Source organism: Chelonia mydas, chromosome 5 (assembly GCF_015237465.2).
Source record: "Chelonia mydas isolate rCheMyd1 chromosome 5, rCheMyd1.pri.v2, whole genome shotgun sequence".
NCBI lineage: Eukaryota > Metazoa > Chordata > Testudines > Cheloniidae > Chelonia > Chelonia mydas.
Window position 1 is genome coordinate 51,164,141 of NC_051245.2, and position 24,315 is coordinate 51,188,455.

The 24,315-nt window shown below is 40.6% G+C and overlaps 1 protein-coding gene across 11 annotated transcripts in view; it reads left to right on the top strand.

The window, feature by feature from the left end:
• Nucleotides 1-24,315, top strand: part of ATG10 (autophagy related 10) — a 144,578-nt gene that overhangs the window by 115,729 nt on the left and 4,534 nt on the right. For 4 of the 11 annotated variants that reach the window (XM_043546814.1, XM_043546813.1, XM_043546815.1 and 1 more), the window contains exons 6-8: nucleotides 21,346-21,443; nucleotides 21,736-21,855; nucleotides 22,269-23,572. In XM_043546814.1, the coding sequence (XP_043402749.1) occupies nucleotides 21,346-21,443; nucleotides 21,736-21,847 (210 nt within the window). In that variant the 3' untranslated portion in view covers nucleotides 21,848-21,855; nucleotides 22,269-23,572. Of the gene's footprint in view, nucleotides 1-21,345; nucleotides 21,444-21,735; nucleotides 23,573-24,315 lie in introns of those variants that run through there. The other 7 variants (XM_043546812.1, XM_037903183.2, XM_037903184.2 and 4 more) reach the window with 2 other exon arrangements.

The window sequence follows — 24,315 nt, forward strand, 5'->3', positions numbered from 1 at the left end:
GATGGGTATGCTAACTTGGGAGGAGTTGTAAATATAGCAAGGACAGAGAAATAATACAAAGGGTCCTGGAGAGATTAGAAATATTAACAGAAGGTAACAAAATGAGACTCAACCTGAAAAAATGCAAGCTAATACAACCGGGGGAAAATAATCTGAAAAACATTTTCAATGGAGGGAGAAGCTTAAAAACAGTGATAAAGAAAAAAGACCATAATGGTGATAGATGGCTGGAAAAGACAAGCCCATTTAACATTGCGATATTCAATAAAAAAAGCCAGTGCAGTTTTGGGTAGATACACAGAGACTAGGGCTGTCAAACAATTAAGAAAATTAATCCCAATTAATCATGAGATTAAAAAAATAATTGTGATTAATCACAGTTTTAATCACACTGTTAAACAATAATTAGAATACCTTGTATTTAAATATTTGTGGATGTTTTCAAGTACAACACACAATACAAAATGTACAGTGCTCACTTTATTTTTATTACAAATATTTGCACTGTAAAAAAAGACAAGAAATAGTATTCAATTACCCCATACAAGTACTGCAGTGCACTCTCTTTATTGTGAAAGTGCAACTTACAAATGTAGAATTTTTTTTCATAACTGCACTCAAAAATAAAACAATATAAAACTACAAGTCCAGTCAGTCCTACTTCTTGTTCAGCCAGTCGCTAAGACAAACAAGTTTGTTTACATGTATGGGAAATAATGCTGCCCGCTTCATAGAATCATAGAGTCTCAGGGTTGGAAGGGACCTCAAGAGGTCATCTAGTCCAACCCCCTGCTCAAAGCAGGACCAATCCCCAACTAAATAATCCCAGCCAGGGCTTTGTCAAGCCTGACCTTGAAAACTTCTAAGGAAGGAGATTCCACCACCTTCCTAGTTAACCCATTCCGCTTCACTACACTCCTAGTGAAAAAGTTTTTCCTAACATCCAACCTAAACCTCCTCCACTGCAGCTTGAGACCATTACTCCTTGTTCTGTCATCGGATACCACTGAGAACAGTCTAGATCCATCCCCCTTCAGGTAGTCGAAAGCAGCTATCAAATCCCCCCTCATTCTTCTCTTCTGCAGACTAAACAATCCCAGTTCTTATTTACAGTGTCACCTGAATGTTCAGAGTGGTAGCCATGTTAGTCTGTATCAGCAAAAAACAATGAGGAGTCCTTGTGGCACCTTAGAGACTAACAAATGTATTTGGGCATAACCTTTCGTGGGCTAAAACCCACTTCATCAGATGCATGGAGTGAAAAATACAGTAAGCAGTATAAATATTACAGCACATGAAAAGATGGGAGTTGCCTTACCAAGTGGGGGGGTCACTCAAATTAATTAATTGGCCTCGTTAGCAGTGACCCCCCCCCTTGGTAAGGCAACTCCCATCTTTTCATGTGCTGTAATATTTATACTGCTTACTGTATTTTTCACTCCATGCATCTGATGAATTGGGTTTTAGTCCACGAAAGGTTATTTTATGCCCAAATACATTTGTTAGTCTCTAAGGTGCCACAAGGACTCCTTGTTGTTCATTCTGTAGAGAGGACCAAATCACATTTTAGTTTGAAGTCTGTGTGTCTGGTTGTAAATTTGACTACATATTACCTGTTACGGTTCAGGGCAACTGCACCTGTATTTCCCTGCAGTGATTCTGCAAGGTCACCATTTCGCAGGCTTTCAAGCTTCCACGCCATTGCTTTTCTTGTTTTATTTCTTTCTGACTGGGGTATTTCCAGGCCACAAAATGCCCTGTTTTTACTGTGTTATTCTGGTATAGACAGGCTGTTGAAGTACACCGGCTTGCTTTTTCTTTAGAAACTTAACAGTGTGAATCCCCACAGTTATAGATACCACACATCGTTCTTTCTGCAAGCCAACTTTATTTTTAAAGTAAAAAGCATTACAGAGAAAATATAATAAAAACAATAAAAGAATCTACATGCCTGCTATAAGCTTACCCCAACTCTCACATGGGCTCTGGCAGAAGCAGTTCTTTAACACCTCACACAAGGTATTACCATTCAGATGATACAGAAATATTTAGAAATTGCTTAGTCATTAAAACTGGAAATAAATTTTCCGAACTCTAGAAATATATTTTTTGTTGAAGGGACAATATGGGTGATTTTGTTTGCCGTGTGGTCTGGTTTAAAATCCCCCCCTCATTCCCATTTTAAAACAAACAAGAAACAAATTCTGATGAAGAAGCATGCTGATAGCAATCAGTAGCAAATGTGTCACCAGTAACCAAGTGGTTTTTGTTTAAGAGTATGACATTGTAATAAACCCTGACCTTCCCTTGAAAAACATAAAGTCATAAGGACAAGAAAGTTTATGCATTAAGGCTTAATCAATGTTTAGTGATGATGGAATGTAAAATCAAACATCCAAGGATAGAAATCAATTTGCCTTGTTGTCAAAGGGGACTCAACAGTTGAAAAACTGCCCTATAAAACTGGAACAACACTTGATGATTTGAAGGTCCTGCAGAAATTGTCTAAAAATCTTAGAACTGACTCATGAATATGAAGGTGGGGGGGGGATTGTGGAATTTATTGATTTTTTTTATGATTAATAAAGCTGTTCAGACCCCTCTGCTCCTACCCTCTCTATGCCCCATCAGAAAATACACTAAAACAGCATTGTGCTAGGCACTCCTTCCCACCAACAGGACAAGCAACAAAAGAACATGTGGGTATATGACAAATTCCCCTGATTGCAGCCTTTTCCTTAGCATCCCAGAATCTAATTAGGTGCACCAGCTGCTGTCACCACAATGCTAACATTCAGGGCATTGTGGTGTCCACAGTCATTACAATAGTTTACCAAAACAGAGCAAATCTAAACCATGTAACTCCATGGTGGCTCTTCTGCTCTGAGTTTAGATCTTCTTCCATCAATGTTTCCCTTCCAGAAGTTTTTAAAACACTTTGAGATCCTTAAAACTGAAATGTGTCCAACAATTGTATTTTTCCCCCCTTTATTCTGCCGCTCTCACAAAGCTGCTTTTTCCTGGGCCCCTCTTTCAAAGCCATGCAGAAAAGATAAACTCAGTGGTCTAGCTTATGAATAGTGATCTCTGAAGAAACACTTTCCTTCAGAATGTATTTCCCCTGTAGTGTGTGTTCACCATTTTTCAAACTATAATAAATTTTTAAATATGGGAAATGATTGTTCTCCATGTGATGTTCTAGTAAAAGACCTCTGCTACGCTGGAACTTTAATTTAAAGATCCACCTTGTATAACCCTTAAAATAAAAGTACCAGGTATAGATGCTAATGCTAATAGAACTAGGACTGATAGTGTCCCTGCTGTTTCTCCTCCACATAGTTCATGCTTCATCAGGGCAGTCTCAGATACTCTGTTGGTATGGTGATTAATTTATCTGAAATATTAATATAATTCTCAAAAAATTCTACCCTTTATCTTCCGTAACAATAAACTTGCTTTCATTTATTTAATTGATTTCACATATTTCATTATTAACACTTCTACAACAAAAGTGGATGAATTAGCAGCCCTGTCCTGTAAGTTACAGATCTTAAGCTTCCATAATGCCCAAGTAATTAATTATCTCTCCCATGCCTGGTTTTCCCCAAAATGTGTTCTCCCTTTCATCTGAATCAATAGATTTTCTTTACTAATCTCTTCTGAGAAAGTCCATTGGAGCTCTGGGGCCTTGTAATTTTGTTTACATGGAACTAAGAACTTGTGATCTTGTTCATCTTATTTGAAAGTTCAAGAGAAAGCACCCTGTGTCCATGGAACAAATCATGTCCACCAGGCTGAGGGCATCCCTTGCACATTAATCATGGAAGCTCATTGTGGCTATAGGAACTACAAGTGGACAACACCTCTCAAGATTTAGCCCATTTTGTTCCACTTTTGACTTATTTTGGGGAAAGTGCCTCACTGGCTTAACTTTTTATTTCTGGTGCAGTAGGAGGAAAGTGGAACTTTCATCTGAAAGAACTGGCAGCACCAAAATTAAATTATTATTTGTATTATGATTGCACCCTGGAGCCCCAGTCACTAATTAGAGCCCCATTGTGTTTGGCACTGTACAAACCAAACAAAAAGATGAACCGTGCCTGAAAAGTTTACAATCCAAGAAACAATAGTTGTTAGTAGTAAAAAAGTATGTCCTAATACGTCCTGGTCTATTTTATAACAGCACATTGAGCAGAAACCCTAGTTCTGAATGGATAAATTTAACTAATGGAAACCCAATATATGAGTAAAGACTAAAGGCTTGATCCAAAGCTCACTGAAGCCACTTGAGAGTCTCCCTTTGACTTCAGTAGGCTTTGTATCAAGCCCTAAATATCTTCACTGTGCATTTTAAATTGAGATTTCTTATTGGTATTTGATTTTAATTAATCAAAATAATAATATAAAAATGCATGTGAGATTAGGGGAAAAGAAGTCTAAACTATGGGAGATAAAAATAGAAGGTGGGATTTTCAAAGAGCTCAGTGTTAATCTGACAACTCCTACTGACTTCAGTGGGAACATAGTTGGACCAGTGCTGAATGTTTAAGAAAATCCTCCCCAGAATCACCATTTCCCTGCTTACTTCTTTTACACAGTTGGGGTAGTACAAGGAAGACAAAAGTTACATTTATTTTGATTGTAAGCTCTTTGGGGCAGGGACTATCTTCTTCTTCGTGTTGTTGCAGCATCAAATGCAATTGAGGCCCGATCTTCTTTGAGACACCTGGATGCTGCTGTTATTCAAATAATAATAAGAATAATTAATAATAATAATTAGGGAACTTAATTTGTTTTGTAGTATTTCTTTGCACTGATATTAGAAGGGTTGTGATGTCCTGATATGTAAGGTTTGTAACTTGGTACCTAGCATGTGGCTGTGGTAACCACCCAGTTATAGGCTTTATTCTGTCATATATAAAGGTCTCTATCCACACCCATCTCCGAAATAGCAGCACAGAACTTGCCTATTTTTACATTAATCCACAATCTGCACTTTTTCAATATGTAGTTAAGAGTCTGAAAGACAGGTTCTTTATAGTACAATAATTCTGTCCATTACATCACTTAGTTTATGGCAGTGTTAACACAAAAATCAATAAACATTATTTCTAAAGTGTCAGGGATGTTAATGGTGTGATTTTTTTAAAAAAGGAAAAAGATTCTAAACTCTTTTTAACAGAACACTTGTAGTGTTATAGAAGCACATCTAGCTGAAACTGTAGTTGGGAAGATTTAAAACATTATGGCTCAGGCATCTTGAAAAATGTGTGTAGGTAGCTATTTTTAGACATACAAATCTTTCTTGCCATATTGTGGGATTCTGCTAAGTGGGGGAGGCTTCATACAATGTATCTTAACAGAAGGCTGCTAAGATTGCCTTTTAAATCGTTTTGAGTCATATCAACAGTTGCTATGGGTCCCCTGCTAATATTTTTGGGAAATTATTTGAATTACTACTTCCTGAGAGAAGGGAGATATCAGTCTTACCAGCAGAGATTGGAATGTAGTTACAGAAAATAAAGCCTAAGAAAGGGCAGTTTAGCTGAATATTTATTTCAAGCTAAACTGTTCTGATAAATTGAAGTTGATGGGAAAAGTCCCTTTGACATCAGTGGTAGCATGTACCCATTCTTCAGAAAACTGCATAAATATTACAAAATGCAATGTACACATACATGATTGAGTAATGCTTTATACATAAGGAAAGGGGTGTAGGGTTCCTTGCAGATTTCTGTAGCTCAATTTCAGAATGGAGGTTCAAGTCATAGCTGTATTGTCTGGAAACAACATATCTACAGATGACACCTTCCAGCTATATATATTTGGGCCACATTCCCACCTGCCAATGCCTGGGGTGTTTGTCCCATCTATTCACCCCTGGGGATATAGCTGCACTGGAGATGGTGTTTGTCCTATGGAAGGCAATTCTAACTACTGGTTAGGGCTCCACAGGAACGACACCTCTGATGCTAAATCAACACATCCCTGTCCCGGTCTTGACTTGCTCATTTTATGGGCAAAACTGGGTGGCTCCACCACCCTCCTGTCATCTCTCCAGCACTGTACAGGTTGCAGATCGCTTGCATTGCTGTGCCCGTTCCCTCAGGGGACCTGCAATCCAGGAAGTGAATGGAGACCATTCATCCTCACTTACAGCATGTATGTATTCCCATGAAAAAGTTGAGAGAACTTGCTAGCACAATCTGAGGGAAGTGAGAATGGTTGAGAAACGCTGAGCTACAGGCAACGGGTCACAATCCCCCAGATGGAAGGGGCACAAAAAGCAATCAGGAAGGGGGTTTTGTGGTGTTGAAAATTGTATTGCAATCTAATGCTAAGGAAATCTCTTTCCTCCACTCCCTGCACACCCTTACTTTTCAAGGTCAAGTATTCTCTGTCAACCTCTCAAAGCACACACAAGATACATAGACTTATTGTTACCACTGATACTTTTGTTGTAAATGGAAGGGGTGGTCAAAAAAAAATTTTTTTTTACTTCAAATAAGGGGGTCACTAGGCTGAAAATGTTGAGACGCACTGCCACAGCTGATGAAAGGTCCCTTCTTAACTTTCATTCTGGCAATGGTGTTTTCATTACTGGCCATTTAGGTATCAGTGCTCACTGTAGATCTCTTTCCACAGAGATTCAGTTTTTGTAATATTTGCAAAGGACTGTTCTCTCCTAAATGTCTCCTCTCCAGAAAAAGATTTCAGTTGACAGACTACAGCCATCCAGATGATGGATTGTTCTCTGAAATTTTCTAGAACTTTTCATCACCTATTTTACTTGATTTTGGAAAGTTTACTATAAGAGGTAGCTTTGACGGAGATTCTAATAAAAGAAAGAACATCATCTCTTAATTTTATTCTATCAAACAAAAACAAAAAAAAGAGCTACCATGAGCAATATCAACGTCCTCTTTCTCTACATAGGAACATAAGATTTGCCAAACCACCTCAGACCATTGGTCCAGCAAGTGCTATTTCCAGTAGTAGCCAATTCATGATGCTTTAGAAGGAGAAAGAGAATGCAGCTCTGTAATGCACATAGCCAGTCAGATAGTGCTAGACATGATGAAAGGATGGGGGAATTTTTTTCTAGGCAAACTCAGCATAGACCAGCCTCTGTTGGTGAGAGAGACGACCTTTCAAGCTTAGAGAACATGTTTTCAGGTCTGGAAAATGTCAGTGGGTATGTCTACACTGATATTAGACAGCCACAGCTGGCCTGTGCCAGCTGACTTGGGCTAAAAGGCTCATGCTGAGGGATTGTTTAATTGCAGTGCAGATGTTTGGGTTCAGGCTGGAGCCCAGGCGCTAGGATCCTGCGAGGTGGGAGGGTCCCAGAGCTCTGGCTGCAGCCAGAGCTCAAACATCTACACCACAATTAAACAGCCCCTGAGTCTGAGTGAGCTGGCATGGGCCAGCTGTGGGTGCCTAACTGCAGTGTAGACATAACCAGAGTGTCATAGCTAAATACAACGTGGAATAGATTGTTTAGCATAAATAGTTAACACATATTTCATGGGGCCGTTCAAGGTGAAGTTGCCTGTTAACACCTCATCAGTCATAGGGGGAGAAAAGGAAGGGAGGAAGAAAAAAAGGTAGCTGAGAGGGGGGGCGGTTAGTGCCCATGTCTAACTTCAGTGTCAGTGTCTGTCTTCAGTCCATGATTTTTAATGCCTAGCCGTGGTATAAATTTAAGCTCCCAGGCTCGTTGTTTGAAGGTGTTGTGCAGGTTTCCTTTGAGGACAAGGACTGGAAGGGTAGATAGAGAGCGATATGGTGTTTTTCGTCTGTTATTTTTCTGTGTTCATTTGAGAGCGGCTACAACACAGCATACATGAAGGTTCAGTGATACCTTTATTCATACTTCAGTGCTATATGTATTTGACAGAGATAAATGGGTCATCCTGTTATTGATCACTGCAGCAAAGATTTTGCTTCACCAGGTTATGATACTCATTTGTGCTTCTACTCTGTTATATTAAATGGTCTCTTTGCCTTCTTTGTAAACTGCAAAACTTAGATAGAAATGCACACCATTCTTCTTTTGTTGGTTGTAATACTTCTGGTTAATAAATCTTGTGAGACGTGTGCTTGTCATCTCCTTTCCTGAGATCCCTTTGTTCAACCTTAGTTTTATCAGATTCCAAGATTTCATAGGATTATAAAATGAACTTTTTTAAGACATATTTGTCAGATGCTGGTGGGAGAGATTTTAAAATCATTTCCCCCCCTAACTCCCCATTACTTAATCAGGGTAGTAAATCTGGCTCATATCTCATCTCATCCATACTTCCACAGCTTGTTGAATCTTCAAGTTTTACACATTAGATGAATCTCTTAACTTCAGAACAGATTTTAAATAGTAATTAATTAAGACTTCATGCAAGATTACTAAAATGTTGACAACTAAATTAATCTTATTTTGGCAAGTATGCAACGAGTCATCTGTTTATTTTCTTGAAAGAATGACTGAGGTGCCAATTGTGACAATATAATTGCATACCAGTTTTCCCACTGTAAAGCCCTCTTTTGAAAACTTTTACAACTGAGTTACAAACTTATGAGATGTATTTATTTCTATAAGGAAAAAATGCTTTAGCCTTTTAAGCCTAATTTTGCAGTCACACCACTTATTGCTGTGAGCTCATCAGATCAAGCTTCACAAGGCTGGGCTGGTTTGATTTTCTCTGGATCTTCTAGGGAAATACTAATGTGCTACAGAAATGGGGTTGGCAATTAAATAGGTACCATTCTTTCCTCTCGGTCAATGTTGTTATTAGTGTTGCAATAGCTCCTAGAAGACCCAATCAGGAATTGTGATGCATTGTCTTAGGCACTGTGAAGAACAAAACAATTGTCCTGTCCTAAGGAGCAGAGTTTACAAACATTCCATCATGTACTATGGGGAAAATTGTCATTTGGATAAAAAACAAAACAGGTCTTGACCATCTGTGTCCTTTAAAGTCTGTCTGTTTATCCACTCATCACAGTTTGTGGAAGATCTATGTTTAATTCCCCACCACCACCATCACCATGATTCCAGCTGAGGTGGGAGCGTCTTTCAGGATGCCCTAAAGATGGTGAAACTCCAGATTAGACTAATCTCCTTCAGATGTGTCATCCACACCTATATCCTCTCAACTAAAAACGCTTTATTTCTGTTTGACATGCTTAGTCCTTGACTTCGTAAAAACTATATTAAGCATTGTACCAGAATAGCACAACTGTTTTCAGATGTCATGGATGGAGATATGGTTGGCTGGTGTAGCTGGGTCCTGATATTTTAATGGCTTTGAAATACAAACCCAAGATTGACCAGGGAAGTGAATTAGCAGCTAGTTAAGGGTGTGGAAAATCGGGGTCATGTACTCATGACATGCCATTACACTGAGAAGATGGGCTGCCACACTCTGCACAGGCTGAAGCTTTTATATTGTTTCCATCTTCATCAGCAGGTACAATAAATTACTGTAATCTAGGCTGGAGATGAAGAGTGTATCGAGCACTGATCTTTGTCCAGGCAGAAGGGGGACTCAGAGCTCGGGCCCCAGCCAAGCACAAGCATCTGTATTACAATTTTGTAGCCTGAAGCCTGAGCCCCACAAACCAAAAAGTCAGCTGATTCAGGCCAGCTACAGGTGTTTTATTGCAGTGTAGACATACCCTAAGATGTTACACCTGCCATAGGCGTTGACTCCATGGGTGCTCCAGGGCTGGAGCACCCAAGGAGAAAAATTAGCAGGTGCTCAGAACCCACCAGCAGCCAAGCTCCCCACTCTCCCCCCACACACCCTCAGCGCCTCTCCCCTGCTAGCAGCCCCGCTGATCACTCCTCCCCCTCCCTCCCAGCGCCTCCCGCCCACTGTGAAACAGCTGTTTTGCAGCGTTCAGGTCAGCTCCGGGAGGGAGGAGGAGGAGTGGGGACATGGCGTGCTCAGGCGAGGGGGTGGAAAGAGGTGGGGAAGAGGTGGGGTGGAGGCAGAGCAGGAGCGAGGGCTTGGGGGGGAAGGGGTGGGGCGAAGGCGGGGCCTGGGCAGAGCGGCATGGGGTTGAGCACCCCTTGGGTAGAGGGGAAGTCAGCACCTATGACACCCGTTTTGATTAATGGGGGGCAGACTCCCGTGGAAGAGGATGGTGTGTCAGCTTGTGCTTTGAAATATTTACTCCTTCAGACAATCATCACCCTGTTCTTACCCAGAGTTTATTTGATCCATATGTTTTTCATGCAGGCACTGAGCTCTTTTAGAAATGGTACCCTTTTTGTGGTGCATTGCTTTTCATAATCATTCACTAACATTTTTAGTTTAAAGTGCAGCTCTTTTCTGGAAAAAGTGGCAGGAAAAATGTCATTCGGGGGTTCAATATTCATCATCTTAATAATTTCCAAATCAAGTGTGCTCACTTCAGAAGTAAGATGTTTATAATTGCCAGTCCTGCAAACTCACCCTGGGATCTGAAAGTCAAACTAAAAATATCTTTCCTTCTCATGCATCACTGGTAATGAAGATTCCATAGACCAAACTGTATCTACTGTTACAAGTGTGTTGTACAACCCTATTGACTTCTTAATTTGTCTTAGTCACACGTATGCAACCCTACTCTCTTCAGTGGAATTGGTGGTGTGTAATTAATTGCTCCTGCAATTGGAATTTAATTTACAATTCTATTGACTCTATGGTCTGACTGTGAATACACATGGAGAATATGTGCAGGAGAGAGGGAGAGATAGCTCAGTGGTTTGAGTATTGACCTGCTAAACACGGGGTTGTGAGTTCAATCGTCGAGGGTGACATTTAGGGATCTGGGCCAAAAATTGGGGATTGGCCCTGCTTTGAGCAGGGGGTTGGACTAGATGACCTCCTGAGGTCCCTTCCAACCCTGATATTCTATGATTCTAATATATCTATTGAGTAGCAAGGGGCCACTGTAACAGTTTCTTTTCAAAGTACAATCTGACTTTAAATCAAAACATCTCTGCCTTTTTCTGTACGCCTGCACAGGTGTTCAGCAATGGGAAAAGATTGCTTCCCTCTGTAATTTCCCCATTATTTCTCATCTGATTTCCCCCTCCAAAATCCCACCTTTGCTGAGCATCAATGCAATATTATTTTGATTATTTAAGAAAATGGAGTGCGGCGTCTCTTCCAAGACAGCAGCAGTTGTGCTTCAGTGGCTATTGAAGAATGACTACTACAGACTGATACATGTAACTCCTCCACTCTATTGTTTGATTTGTCAGAAGGCTTAGGTAGTGGGAGTGGCTTTTGAAAACAATGTTCCAGTGTTCACTACATCACTAAATTGGCTGGGCTTCTCTTTGTAAATAGAAAACAGGACAACTAGAATCCATGGCCTAAGACAGCCTGTTATGAACCACAGCTCATAAGATAGGTGGAGCTTTTTTAGTCTTTGTTGGAGTATGTAGCCTTTACAGCAAACCTCTTCCATTAGTCATTTTGCCCATCTGAAGCATTTTCTTCTTCTTATCACATCTGCATAGCCAGTACCAAATCTATTACTAAAACATTTTTAAGAAATTGCTGCTTTAATAGACATGTTACAATCTCCATCAGTACGCAAAACAGAGTACTGTACAATTAGTATTATAATGGATCTGTAACTTCTATCAGAATGATAAAAGTTCCTTACGTAATTGCAATTCTATAAAAATGCTGCTTCTGCAACATAGCAATTCCATAGTAATGGACAGGTTTCAGAGTAACAGCCGTGTTAGTCTGTGTCCGCAAAAAGAAAAGGAGGACTTGTGGCACCTAAGAGACTAACAAATTTATTTGAGGATAAGCTTTCGTGAGCTACAGCTCACTTCATCGGATGCATTCTTTTTCTTTCATAGTAATAGAGTTTCTGTTGTAGCAACTCCATTACTGGGGCAACATTTTCTGCAGAAGTGCAGAGTGAGCGAGAGAATTTGGAATATTTTTTATGTGACTGCTGTTGCTGTCCTGTTGCCTTCTCAGGGAATGTGACTGATCATTATAAACCCACTGTGAATATGCTGACTTCACTTCAGTATTTCAAGCTGCATTGTAATGTTTGAAATCCCACCCCCTAGTTCATAAAAAAAAAAAAAAATCACTTCCCTTTTAGGGCATGACCAAAACAGCGCCTAAACTGGTGTATAACTTTAAGCATGCAAATAATCCCAGTTATTTCAAGTTCAACATGCCTAAAATTGCACACTGGCTTATGCAGCATGCTGAATCAAGGAAATGTCTGATTTTGTTTTTAAATGAGAAGTGTTCCATTTTCCTCACAGAACGAAAGAGTTTATCAGCTCTGTAATATTGGTAAGGCTGACCAGAACAGCAGAGAGGGAGAGAGATTGGATCATTCCATAAACTTAAATTATAAAAAAATAAAATAAAGATTCTAGTGACAATAAACTTAGTAACATAAAATACTTGTGTAAGCATAAGCTTCGGATGTAGGAGTTAAAGATGGGCATTGATTTAATTGGCAAGTACCGTTTAAAACTGATGGCACGGTATGACCATAACTCTCTACAGATGTTAAGTGAGGAAGCTGCGTATCTTAATTTAATGCAACAATGTTTCTATTGCCCCAAATGGAAAAGATTATGTGGAAAAAAAGTTTTATTATTTCTACCTTCTTCTGCTGGACAGAAGACTGACTTGAGTTTGCAGGTAGTGTTGGAAAAATGTTCCAGCACAAACAGTGCCTGCTACAGCACTCAGTAGTAGCACCCTTTATAAAAGGCTTGACATCCCTCCGTGAATGATTTTTATCAAAGCAACATCATGCAAACTGGATGTGGCAGAAGCTGTTTTGGACATGAATCCCTTGCACTGTGATATAAATAGAGAGGCCATAAATGTTATGATGGATGTTCCAAGGCAGTTTAATGTAGCACTGGAGAAAATAGAAGCCATTACTATTGGAGGTGCTCCAGTTATGACAGAGAAAATAAATGGCGCTGTTACAGGAGATGTACAGACAACGAAATACCTGCTGGCTGCGGGAGCAGGAGCAAGACTAGCTGCCTACAGCTAATTAGCCATTGCCTGGGGTGATGTTTATTGTTAATTCCCTAAATTATTTTGGGCTGCACAGAGGCAGGGCTAGCCCATTGGGGCCCTAAGCAGGAATATTTTGGGGACTGCCCCCACACACAGACTGAAAAAGTGAACAGGGGGCCCCCTTGAGCTGCTTGGGACCCTAAGCAATTGCTTAGTCTGCTTATTTCTGGGGCCAGCTCTGAGGTTGCATCTCAATATGTGCAGCCAGAGAAAATGACATAACCCAACTGGATGGAAGTTTTGCATTTAATTATACTCGTGCTTTGGAAATACTCAAGTTTTTGTCACTGTTCAGATTGATCCCTGGCATTTCAGTACATAGCAGGCTGTTACACTGCGGATGATAGAAAAGGAGCAAAGTTTTATATTTATATTTTAACTCTTTGCAACCTTGTGATAGATGTTACAGTTTAATTAGTAACTGTTGACAGGGGAGTGATAAAAGAGAGCAAATAAAGCCCTGACACATTGATGAAAAATGGTGGTCATTAATTGTAATGTTTGAGCCCCTCAAGTAAAGGGTAGGATTTAGGGGCAGGGGACCACCTGGGGTGCCTGGCTTGTGGGGGGAGGGTGCAGGGTGCTGTTTTTGTTTTTAGTGACAAAAAAGAAAATAGAATGTTTGAAGTAAAATGTTTTGGTATTCCATATGTGGATTCATTTTTCATTAACCTCCATGGAAGAAAGGTTTGGACAAATGAAGCACCACAAAAAAAGACCTGGGTTTTTTTTGTATGGCCTTAGTAAGCTGCTGCCAGATGGGAAAACTCTTGAACAATTGCATGGACCTTCACCGGACGCTGACACATTGGGAATGTTCAAATGTCAGTGATAAAGACATTTATGTCCAATTGGACAACATCTGTCATATTTTGCCACATGGGAAGTACTCTCCATTTCAAGTTCTCCAATTAATTCACAATGCAGAGCTGAAGGACACTTTTCCTAATGTGTGGGTAGCTTTGAGGATTCTGCTTACACTCCTGGTCACAGTCACGAGTGGTAAATGCAGCTCATTAAAACATATTTTCGATTGACGATGGTTGCCGAGAGATTTACATAGCTTGCTATTTTATCATTTGAAAATGCCATTGACCAGTCTTTGGATCTCTCGTGCATACAAATCATGCATAAAAGTCATGAAATGGGCTACAAATGAAATAAAAAATAAGGTATTAAAAAGTTTAACAAACTTTGGGGGGGCGGCACATGCCATAGATGCTCCTCGCCTGGGCGCCATTTGATCTAGGGCCGGCCCTACTCAAGTAGCTTATGGTTTGCATTTCTTTTTGCTGTAACTAAGAAAAACTGAGTTTAGTTTCAAATACCATACCAAAAAAACCCTCTTCTCCTGTGTCACATCTTTTGCCCATCAGCCTTCTCTGCATGTTCCATGCCAGAAGCTGAGGTAACAGCTGCATAAATGGGTTCGGACCATCCTTAAAAATCTTTCTTGATGTCACCTAATAAAGAGCTCTTTCCAAAGAACGTAAATTAAACAACAGTTTGAGCTGAAAAATTCACAGGAGCTGCTGCTTGCAAAAATTCAATTTCCCATGAAAGTTGGGGAAGACTCAGAGAAGAGATATGCAGATATGATGGATTCCAACTTATGCTACTGAACAGATTGTATTATGAGTCTGTGTGGGGTTATATAGAGGAAAATAATGCAGCAGATTTCAAATAAACTGACTCACTGTCTGGCATTCCATTACTGTCCAGAAGAGTTGTGTGCAACCCATAAATGTAAGATTCCATTCTGTACAACTGCAGATAGCAATTGTGGGAATCGATTTGTACCTCCTGCACATTACTCTGCAAATTTACCACTACATGAGTTACATTGCAACAAGATTAATTTCTAGCTAAAAATAAGTAGATTCCCCCCTTCCCATTTAAATTAGGTTTGCGCTTGAAAATCCCAATGTGACTCATGTTTTTCTTCTGTCTGATACACAGCTCTGACCAGCTAAAGCAGTGGTCCTTAACCTTACCAAACTACTGTATCCCTTTCAGGAGGCTAGATTGTCTTCCGTACTCCAAGTTGCACCTCACTTAAAAACTACTGGTTTACAAAATCAAACATAAAAATACAAGTGTCACAGCACACTGTTACTGAAAAAGTGCTTTCTTGTTTTTACCATATAATTATAAAATAAATGATGACCCCTTCCCCCCTGGTTGAAAAACACTGATATAGGATATAGGGCAGTATAAACATGTCATTGTCTGTATGAAATTTTAGTTTGTGTTGACTTCACTAGTGCTTTTCATGTAGCCTGTTGTAAAACTAGGCAAATATCTAGAAGACCTCTGTGTATCCCCAAGGATACATGTACCCCGGTTGAGAACTACTGAGTTAATGTATAGTATTGCTTCCTTAGGATATAGTTCAGCATCCACTTCACTGCATATGGCATATCACCATTCTATCACATAGGTGCAGCAGATAACAAATATATGTATGAAATGCACTCTCAGGGGGCTTTTGTTCACTCTCGCTCAGAACATTTTTGTAGTGCTTCTGAAGGATTCTGGATTGACTGTGCTAGAGACTAAAGCCCATTTTTAATCCACAGAATGGGTTATTCCTGGTGGAATTCTGCAACAAAATAAAAATTCTGCGCACAATATTTTAAAATTCTGCAAAAGTCTGCATATTTTATTTGTCAAACTAACACAATATAATCACACCAGTTTCAATTATTTTTGGTTATTTTTTTTCAAAATACCTGTCAGCAAGTATGTCTGTAACAATACAACAAAAAAGATTCAGGGAATGTTTTTTGACAAATAGATTCCTTACTAGGCATATTAATACAGAACTCCAAGTAATAATTCATTTAAACTACAACACAGAACCGTATTTCCCACACCCCTCAGAAGCAGTGCAAAGGCTTGAGGGAGTCAGGGGTAATGGAGGAGCTGAGGAAGGGGGAAGTAAATTGCTGGGAAGGAGCCTGGGTGTGAACTGGGAGGGCTGTTGGGTGTGGGTGGGAAGAGTAAGGAACAGGTTTTTTGGGGGGGAGGCAGGGAGGGATTGTTAGGGAGCTTCCCCCATACAGACCCTGCCTCTCCCATTCAGTCAGGCACATCTGCCCCTGTCCACATGTGTCTCTGTGCCCTCACCCAGCCACTCCCCTGTCCCCAGGTGTCTCTGTGCCTCCACTCCCATTCAGCCCCTGCCCCAGTCTGTCCTCCCGCACTAGCCCTTATGAGTCCTCGTCTGACCCCTACCCCCTACACCCAACAGCCCGTCTCCTGACCTGGTCTGACAAGCACTGCAAAGGCAGCTCTCTCCCCCACTGTGGGGAGCTGCAACTTTGTTCTATTGCCACAGCACCCTCTGGTGGGCAAGAGGTGGAACTGCAGCAACATTTTGGCAGAAGCTTTTTCTTCACAAAGAATTAGAAATCTGCGGGGCTTATTAAATATGCGCACACGCAGTAGCGCAGAATTCCCCAGGAGTAATGGGTGCACCACAGACAGCAGTAGTGCAAGATTCCCATGCTGTCCTGCCAATGTGCTTCAACTCTGACCTGGAGGGACCACCTCTAGGGTCAAGAAGTTAATTCATTCTCCATGGCTGATTCAGTCGTTGGCTCCTCTGCTATAACTATCAACGAAGGCACTAATTAATGCCAGTTTTGATTATATAAAACCTGGCAGTTAATTTCATAAAGGCCATCATACAATGATCACTTTCAGCTCCTACCAACCTGGGGCGGATTTGAACTGGTGACTTGGCAATAAAAGTCTCTATCTCCCATTATCAATTTCCTATGCCATAAGAATGGCCATACTGGATCAGACCAAAGGTCCATCTAGCCCAGTATCCAGTCTTCTGACAGTGGCCAACGCCAGGTGCCCCAGAGGAATGAACAGAACAGGTAATCAAGTGATCCATCCTGTCGCCCATTCTCAGCTTCTAGTGAACAGAGGCTAGTTGACACCATCCCCCCGTCCATCCTGGCTAATAACCATTGATGGACCTATCCTCCATAAACTTATCTAGTTCTTTTTTGAACCCTTGTTTGAACTTTTGAAGTCTTGGCCTTCACAATATCCTCTGGCAAGGCGTTCCACAGGTGCCATTCATTCCTGTAATAATGCTTACATATGTATTGGCAACTGTCCATCACTTCCTTCTCAGAGGTGCAGATTCAGTGATTTAACCTTGAATTTACATTAAGCATGATAACAGCTGGCTAACACAAGAATGGGGACATGATTGTGTACAGAACTTGGAATTCAGGATTTAGACAGACGTCCCAGCTTCAACAGGCCACTTCACTTTCTCTCACTGATCCCTCAGCAGACTTTTTCCTTGCCTCAGCCTGACCTTTCTGGAGGCTTTTGTGGTATGGTGCTTGGTGGACCTTGGCTAATGATGTGTTGTGATTTCCTGTGCTTCTGTGGCTTTCACACGAAAACATGCAGTACATTCAATATGACACATATCCTTGACCTTCAGGTTTTGAACATTTCCAAGCAGCACAGCATTCATGTTATCTGATGTTTCTTATTTAGGACTGAGTACATCCTTGCACAATAGTGAATACATTTAAATTTCCGACTTTAGACACAGCTATTTGCTTGATGGGATTCCCTCCTACTCTTGTTGATAAAGAAGGTCTTTAAAGTAAACAGCTGTAATGTACTCCAATTTCCTGGATTAGAGCTGAACAAATAATTCACAGTGATTAGCTTGTGACAACAACCTTCTAAATATGGACCAAAGTGACACTGTCTTTTTCAGTGTGTCTTTCCTCATTCCCAGCAATGATGGCCTTTGCAGTAATGGAGTGGCAAGCTGTTTGCATGCCAGAAAGAGAATATTAAAAATAATACATGATTAAACCCACCTATGGAGAAATTCAGAGATATTCAATTAAAAGCTCAATGATCAACATGAGGGAAGAGCAGCTACAAACTATTGTAACAACCCACTTGCTTTTGTGTTGGCACTCTTGTTTCCCAGCAGCCAGGACAGGAAGAAGAGGTAAAGTGCTCCATTCCATTACAGCAGATAGAAGGATGGCAGTTAACAGACACCCACGATGTAGAGCCTGATATGAAAGTTGGAGGGACTAAGGAAGGACAGTAGTAGGCTTGTAAAAATCCCTGCTGCAGTCTTATCAGCCGGGTGGGACAAGAACGTTCCTCCTGCTGGGTGCAGATGCACCCAGCTCTTTCCTATGTACATCTAGCTCAGAGGTATCTGGGAAATGTTTCAGGCTCCAGGCGTCATTAAGTTACAAAGCAAGGAGGTACTTGAAGAGGAAAGATGTAGAACAATGAATTAATATGATGTTACATAAAACAATAGGTCTGCATTCCTGACTCAGCTTAAGGGTGTTTTGCCCAGCTCAGTGCAGTATCAAGCCAAATATGGACTGCAAGACACTGAGGAGAAAATGTGAATATTCAGCTAGTGAAATTATTTTTGTGCCCTATATAAGCAAGCAAAATCAAGAACTAAATCAATCACCTTTGTTAATTTGGGGGGTGAACATATCTCTTTGCACTATTCGTTATATTTAAGGCTGCTGGGACTAATTGCTTATTTGCTGTGCAATTATTTTTTTTGTGCGAGAGGGGTTTAATAGTATGTAAACAGCATTAAATATCTTTTTAATACCTCCAAGGAATACCACTTTCCTGAACTCTGTCTTTTAGAGACAGACTGATTCAGACTAGCAGCTGAATGGCAAAGATACTTAATTCACACAGGCACTTGTTTCTCAGTGCAGAACAGCATCAGTTCACTATTACTGACAGCAGATGGTAGCAGTCTTGCATGAATTAACTTTTTGCACTGAAGAGGTAAAACAAAGAGATCTGAAAATATTTTCAGCCTCTGAATGTTACGTTAAAGAAAATGCTGGCTACCCCAATCTGCATGTTTTTAGCACTAGAACAAAGTGTCCTGCCACTGTCAGAGGGCCCTCAGTTATTATATGAATATTTAAAATGCTGTGGGGCAAATCCTGATCTCAATAAAGGCAATGGAAGAACATCCCCTGATTTCAGTAGGACCAGGATTTGGCCCTGATATAGGCTGGGGAATGGAGGAAATGTGAGTTTTTCCATTACACTGCAGGGAGACTAAGTCTATGAGCATTTTGCTGGTGAGTGTAGGCAAAGATGTAGATCTTTCAATAAAATACAGCCAGATCACTGCTGAAATCTGGCCCCAGAGCTGGTGTATCCAGCCGCATGGAGTAGGGGCCTCCCCAAGTAGTGTAAAACCAGTATTGTGGCTTCTGTACTGCCACTTTTCCCTGTTGCCGGTACAGAGTGCATTTAAGGGCCTACAGCCAGGATGCCTCCATCACGCCAATCCCCAGCTACAGTTTCAAGCCCTGCACAGAGACAAGCTTGGACTGGGAGAGTACAAAGATGAACTTTTTGCTTGCTTTATATACATGCTCACATCCCCTGTTCTTCGCCCCACTGAGTTGCAGTATGAAGTTCTTGGCCCTAAAGATCTGGCTCAGTAGCATCTAAACTAAGTACAAGTATTGTGTAAAAAACCAGGGTACCTGTTCCTGTTTGGGTGTTCCTATTTTGATATTTTACTTTTCTGGAATCACTTTCAGATTGCTTCTGTCTGTGACATACTAGATGCTTATGTCCCTTGCTGAGTGCGGAGATGAAGTAGGATTCCGTTTATTTTGGTGCAGTGGTATCTTAGCAGTGTTAAAGCAAATTAATTTCTCCAGTGTGAGAGTCAGATGTGCTAATCTGTTGATATAATTACAGATGAGGTCATTGTTAAAGTTTTGCATTAGAGTGCAAGTTTGAGTGAGTTGGTGCGTGTATTGCTTGTGTGATGACTGTGAAAGCCTTATGAAACATTGGACTGTTATCAACAGTGTTGTAAGTGATATCAAGGTGGAATGGAACACACAGAACCTTTCCCTTCACTTCTTACTTCATGCTTCATGAGGCGGGATTTGATAGCAGCCTTCAGCTACATGAACAGGAGTTCCAAAGAGGATGGAACAAGGCTGTTCCCAGTGGTGGCAGATGACAGAACAAGAAGCAATGGTCTCAAGTTGCAGTGGGGGAGGTCTAGGTTGGATATTTGGAAAAAACTATTTCACTAGCAGGGTGGTGAAGCATTGGAATGGGTTACCTAAGAAGGTGGTGGAATCACCATCCTTAGAAGTTTTTAAGACCCAGCTTGACAAAGCCCTGGCTGGGATGATTTAGTTGGGGTTGGTCCTGCTTTGAGCAGGGGGTTGGACTAGATGACCTCCTGAGGTCTCTTCCAACCCTAATCTTCTATGATTCCATGCTTTTAATACTTGTGGTGGATGAGGTATGTCCTGCCACATAGTTAACTGTCACTAAACATGTTTTTGGTTTGTTAATAGGCTGTGTTTTTTGTGAAGAAAACTGCAGTTCTCTGTTTGTATGAACTGGAAAATAACCTCTGTTCATATGGACTAGTGCTCAGGGCTGTTACCAGTTGGAGGAAGTTAGCCCTGAGATCCCCCACTCCCAGTCTGATCCCCCGATAAAACCATCTTTGCCCTTCAACTTGGCAAGACCCAAGGATCAGGATCAGAGGGCTTGTCTACACATACAGCAGCACAGCTGCGCTGTTGTAGCACTTTAGTAAAGATGCTACTATGCCAACAGGAAAGAGTCTCCTGTTGGGATAATCAATCCACCTTCGTGAGAGGCGGTAGCTATGTTGACAGAGAAGTGCTCCCGTCAACATAGCACTGTCTACACCGGGCATTAGGTTTGTATTACTAGGTTGCTCAGGGGTGTGGATTTTTCAGACCCCTGAGCGACGTAGTTATATCAACATACGTTTGTAGTATAGAGCTGGCCTAAGATTGTCAAGGAGCTATTCAGTGGAGGCTCCTCTGCCGGGGTAGGCATTACATTGTGTCAGAACACACTTTTAAATGGCAACTTTGCCCACTTGCTTTCAGCTGTTTACTTTTTCGCTGCTGTTATAAGTAACCTGAGCTGCTTTTGAAAATCTTTGCATCATAATTAAAATGATAGCATAACCTACACGGTACACTTATTTCTATTTCAGAATTAGAAACTGTACACTTGAATATTGATTGCTTAAATGCCTTTAGTGTTATTAAAAACAGGAGTCAAATTACCTTTTGTGTAACTTCACTGAAGTGAGCTGTTGAATTACACTATGAAGGAATTGGCCCATTTTTTTTTTTGGTTCAAATAGCATGTTGTATCTTTTCCTAAAGCCATTTTGATAATAAAACCAACTGATGGATTCTTTCAGGAGCACCCATTACTTGGTCAACCATTCTTTGTCCTTCATCCCTGCCGGACTAATGAATTCATGGCTCCTGTATTGGCTAATTCACGAAGAGAGAACAGGTGAGGAATACCAGTGCAGTTTGTGAGGCGATAATAAGATGTTTAATGTATGTAAATCAATTGTCTACACTTGCAAGGTCAGAACAGTCAAGAAATTGTCATCCCCAATCTGTGTGTAGTAAAACTCTGTGTTTTCACTTAAATCCTGTAAGTTAAAATAGACTCAAAGTGTGTAAAGTGCATTAGTAACTTCATATTAAAGAAAGTTGTCTGGTATAAGGTGACTTTCAGGCACAAATCTGAACGTCAGTAAAGACTTTTGTAATACATGCATGTTTTCTTTGTTTTTTAGGAATATAAACTACATTACATCATGGCTGAGTATTGTAGGCCCAGTTGTGGGGCTAAATCTACCTCTGAGTTATGCAAAACTAGTGTCTGAACAGAATACAAAAGCAGATTAAATCTAAAGGTAAGAGGGGAATGGCATTTTTTTAGTCTCATATAAAATCAGATTCTAGTTTGTAAGCATTTCAGCTTTTACTTCTGACCTTTCAACTCAGGAGTGCTTAGGATTTTCCATGTGACAATTTACACACAGTCATTCCGTGTGTCATTGCCATTTTGCTTTGCACAGGAGAGCTGAGCTGAGGTCCCTCTGGCACTCTGTCAACACCCTTCTTAATAGCCAGGAAGGATCTCCATTGAAAGTCACAGTGTTGATGCTCTGTGTACTGGGACTGCTGTCTCAGCAATATCAGAGCTTCTTGGCTTAACTCCTCCAGTGCACATTTAATGGTGTGATCTAATGTACTTGCCCTGCAGTGATTTTTATTTTGCCTCCTCCACTGCTTCTAATTCCTTGTTCAATGTCTCCACTTCAAGGCCCCAAGTTGAAGCACAGGTATTTGAGAACTGTAAAGCGATTGCAGCCTTGTCTGCGACAGACCTGACACAAACTACCCAGTTCCCTGACAGTCAGCAGAGCTCAGTAAGGCTTGCCATTTGGGGCTCTTCCCCCCTGGCAGCAACATGCTTGATGACAGCGGAACACCTAAGAGCTGGCTGCAGTTAGTGACACCTCACGTTCCACCCGGACACAAGCTCCATTCCATGTGACAGCGCTGACTCTTTAGGATTCACTTACTCATTTCCTACCTCAGATTCTCCCTCCTTTTTTCTTTGGGTTTGGTCTTTACTGAGACTGTATCAGAACATCTATAAAAGGCTGAGTTTTCTGGCATGGGATTGAAACAGTGGATTTAATTCTACTCTGAAAGATATCAGACAGCACCACTGTGTATCTAGAGAAGTATGCTATCAGTCTGCAGACGTTCCACAGTGATGCAGTTATATATGTGAACGTGGGCTTGATTCCATTTTAGGGTTAGTATGTAACCTGGAGAGGATAGGGACACTTAATTGCCAAAACTCTGATCGTCAGATACCTCAGGGTGTATTGGAGAATGTATTGTATACGTATTGCTTAATTGAATGAATGGGTCAGAATTGTAGATGAATAGTACTAATAGTCTATGTATTGGTTAAAATTATACAATTCTACAATTCAGGGTGCCTCAGTACAATCATGTGAGCATGCCACTTCTTCCTTCTTCACTACTTCTAAAGGGTTTTGTCTCCAAGGGAAGGTACTGTTGTAGTAAATTAGCATTTCTGGTTGAGCTAGTCATTATTCAGGAGTAAAGGCCTGATCCTGCAATCCTTATTTAAGCTAAACTCCCACTCATATCAATGGAGTTTTGAGAAAGTAGAGATTGCATAATAGGGCACCAAGATCAGCAAAAAAACAGGTTAGAAATAACTTTAGTGTGACAGTCAGTTTTGATTCCTTCTGAATCATGTTTTGTTCCAAGTGTTCTGCATTTATTTTGTACAGTTTCTCAGTAGATAAGAATTACAGATTTTGCCTTTACATGTTCAATGAAGATGACACTTACATGGGGAGTCAAATATTAGAATATGTTGGATCAAAACTGCAAATGTAAAATTTATGGGATTTAAAAATCTGTGGTCTCAGAAGTTTTATCATCATGTTTTTAATTTAGTTCCATCATGTGTGTGATGTAAAACATAATACAATCCTTAAAATGCTATTGACAAAGTAAAATTGTTTTGCCAGGCCATTTGGAATTTATAGTAAATGATACTAAAACACATTATTTATCCTATACTGGATTCTAATGATCTGTGATACCTTTGTTCCCTCCATGACTTGTAAAATGTAGTTCTTTGTTGACTTCTCATGACAGCAGTCAGATTGCCTTCTTTTCAAAACATTTGGTTATGTATGTTTTATTGTAAACAATATCTGTATCCTATTTCACACATTGAAAGAAGAATTATTTCTCTTTATACACGAGGAGAAACAAATTACAGGAAAATAATATGATTTTAAATCTGTGTTTAGAAGCCCAGATGCTCAGCCCTGCTTCATGCCCTTTGTGCTGCTTCAGTGAAGCAAAGGGGCTCAAACAACCAGCTGAAGATTCCCAGCTGGTCAGTCTAGCCAGCTTTGCACCAACTGCTTCTTCCTCCATCCCAGCATAGGATAAGGCGTGGCCAGAGCAAATTTTGCTTTGGCAATCCTGGGACACTGGAATGGCTGCTAGTCCCAATGCAAATTATAGAAGACTGCTCTCCTTGCACTGAGGGTTGAATTATCTTCCACTGTCCTCGGAATCAGGCAGGGGAGGCACACAAAAAATACACAGTTCCATATACTTGCATGCACAAGTATGCACACATATGCACTAGGTGCACTGACTGCTGTATGGCCATATTGGAGGACCTAGCTCATGGTTATCTTTCTGTAGCATCACAGATGTTACCCAGCATTGACCTATGGGTCAAATGTACGGAATAAACAAGTCCTTGCTCCCAAGAAATCCAATTTTTAAGATACAGGGCCAGT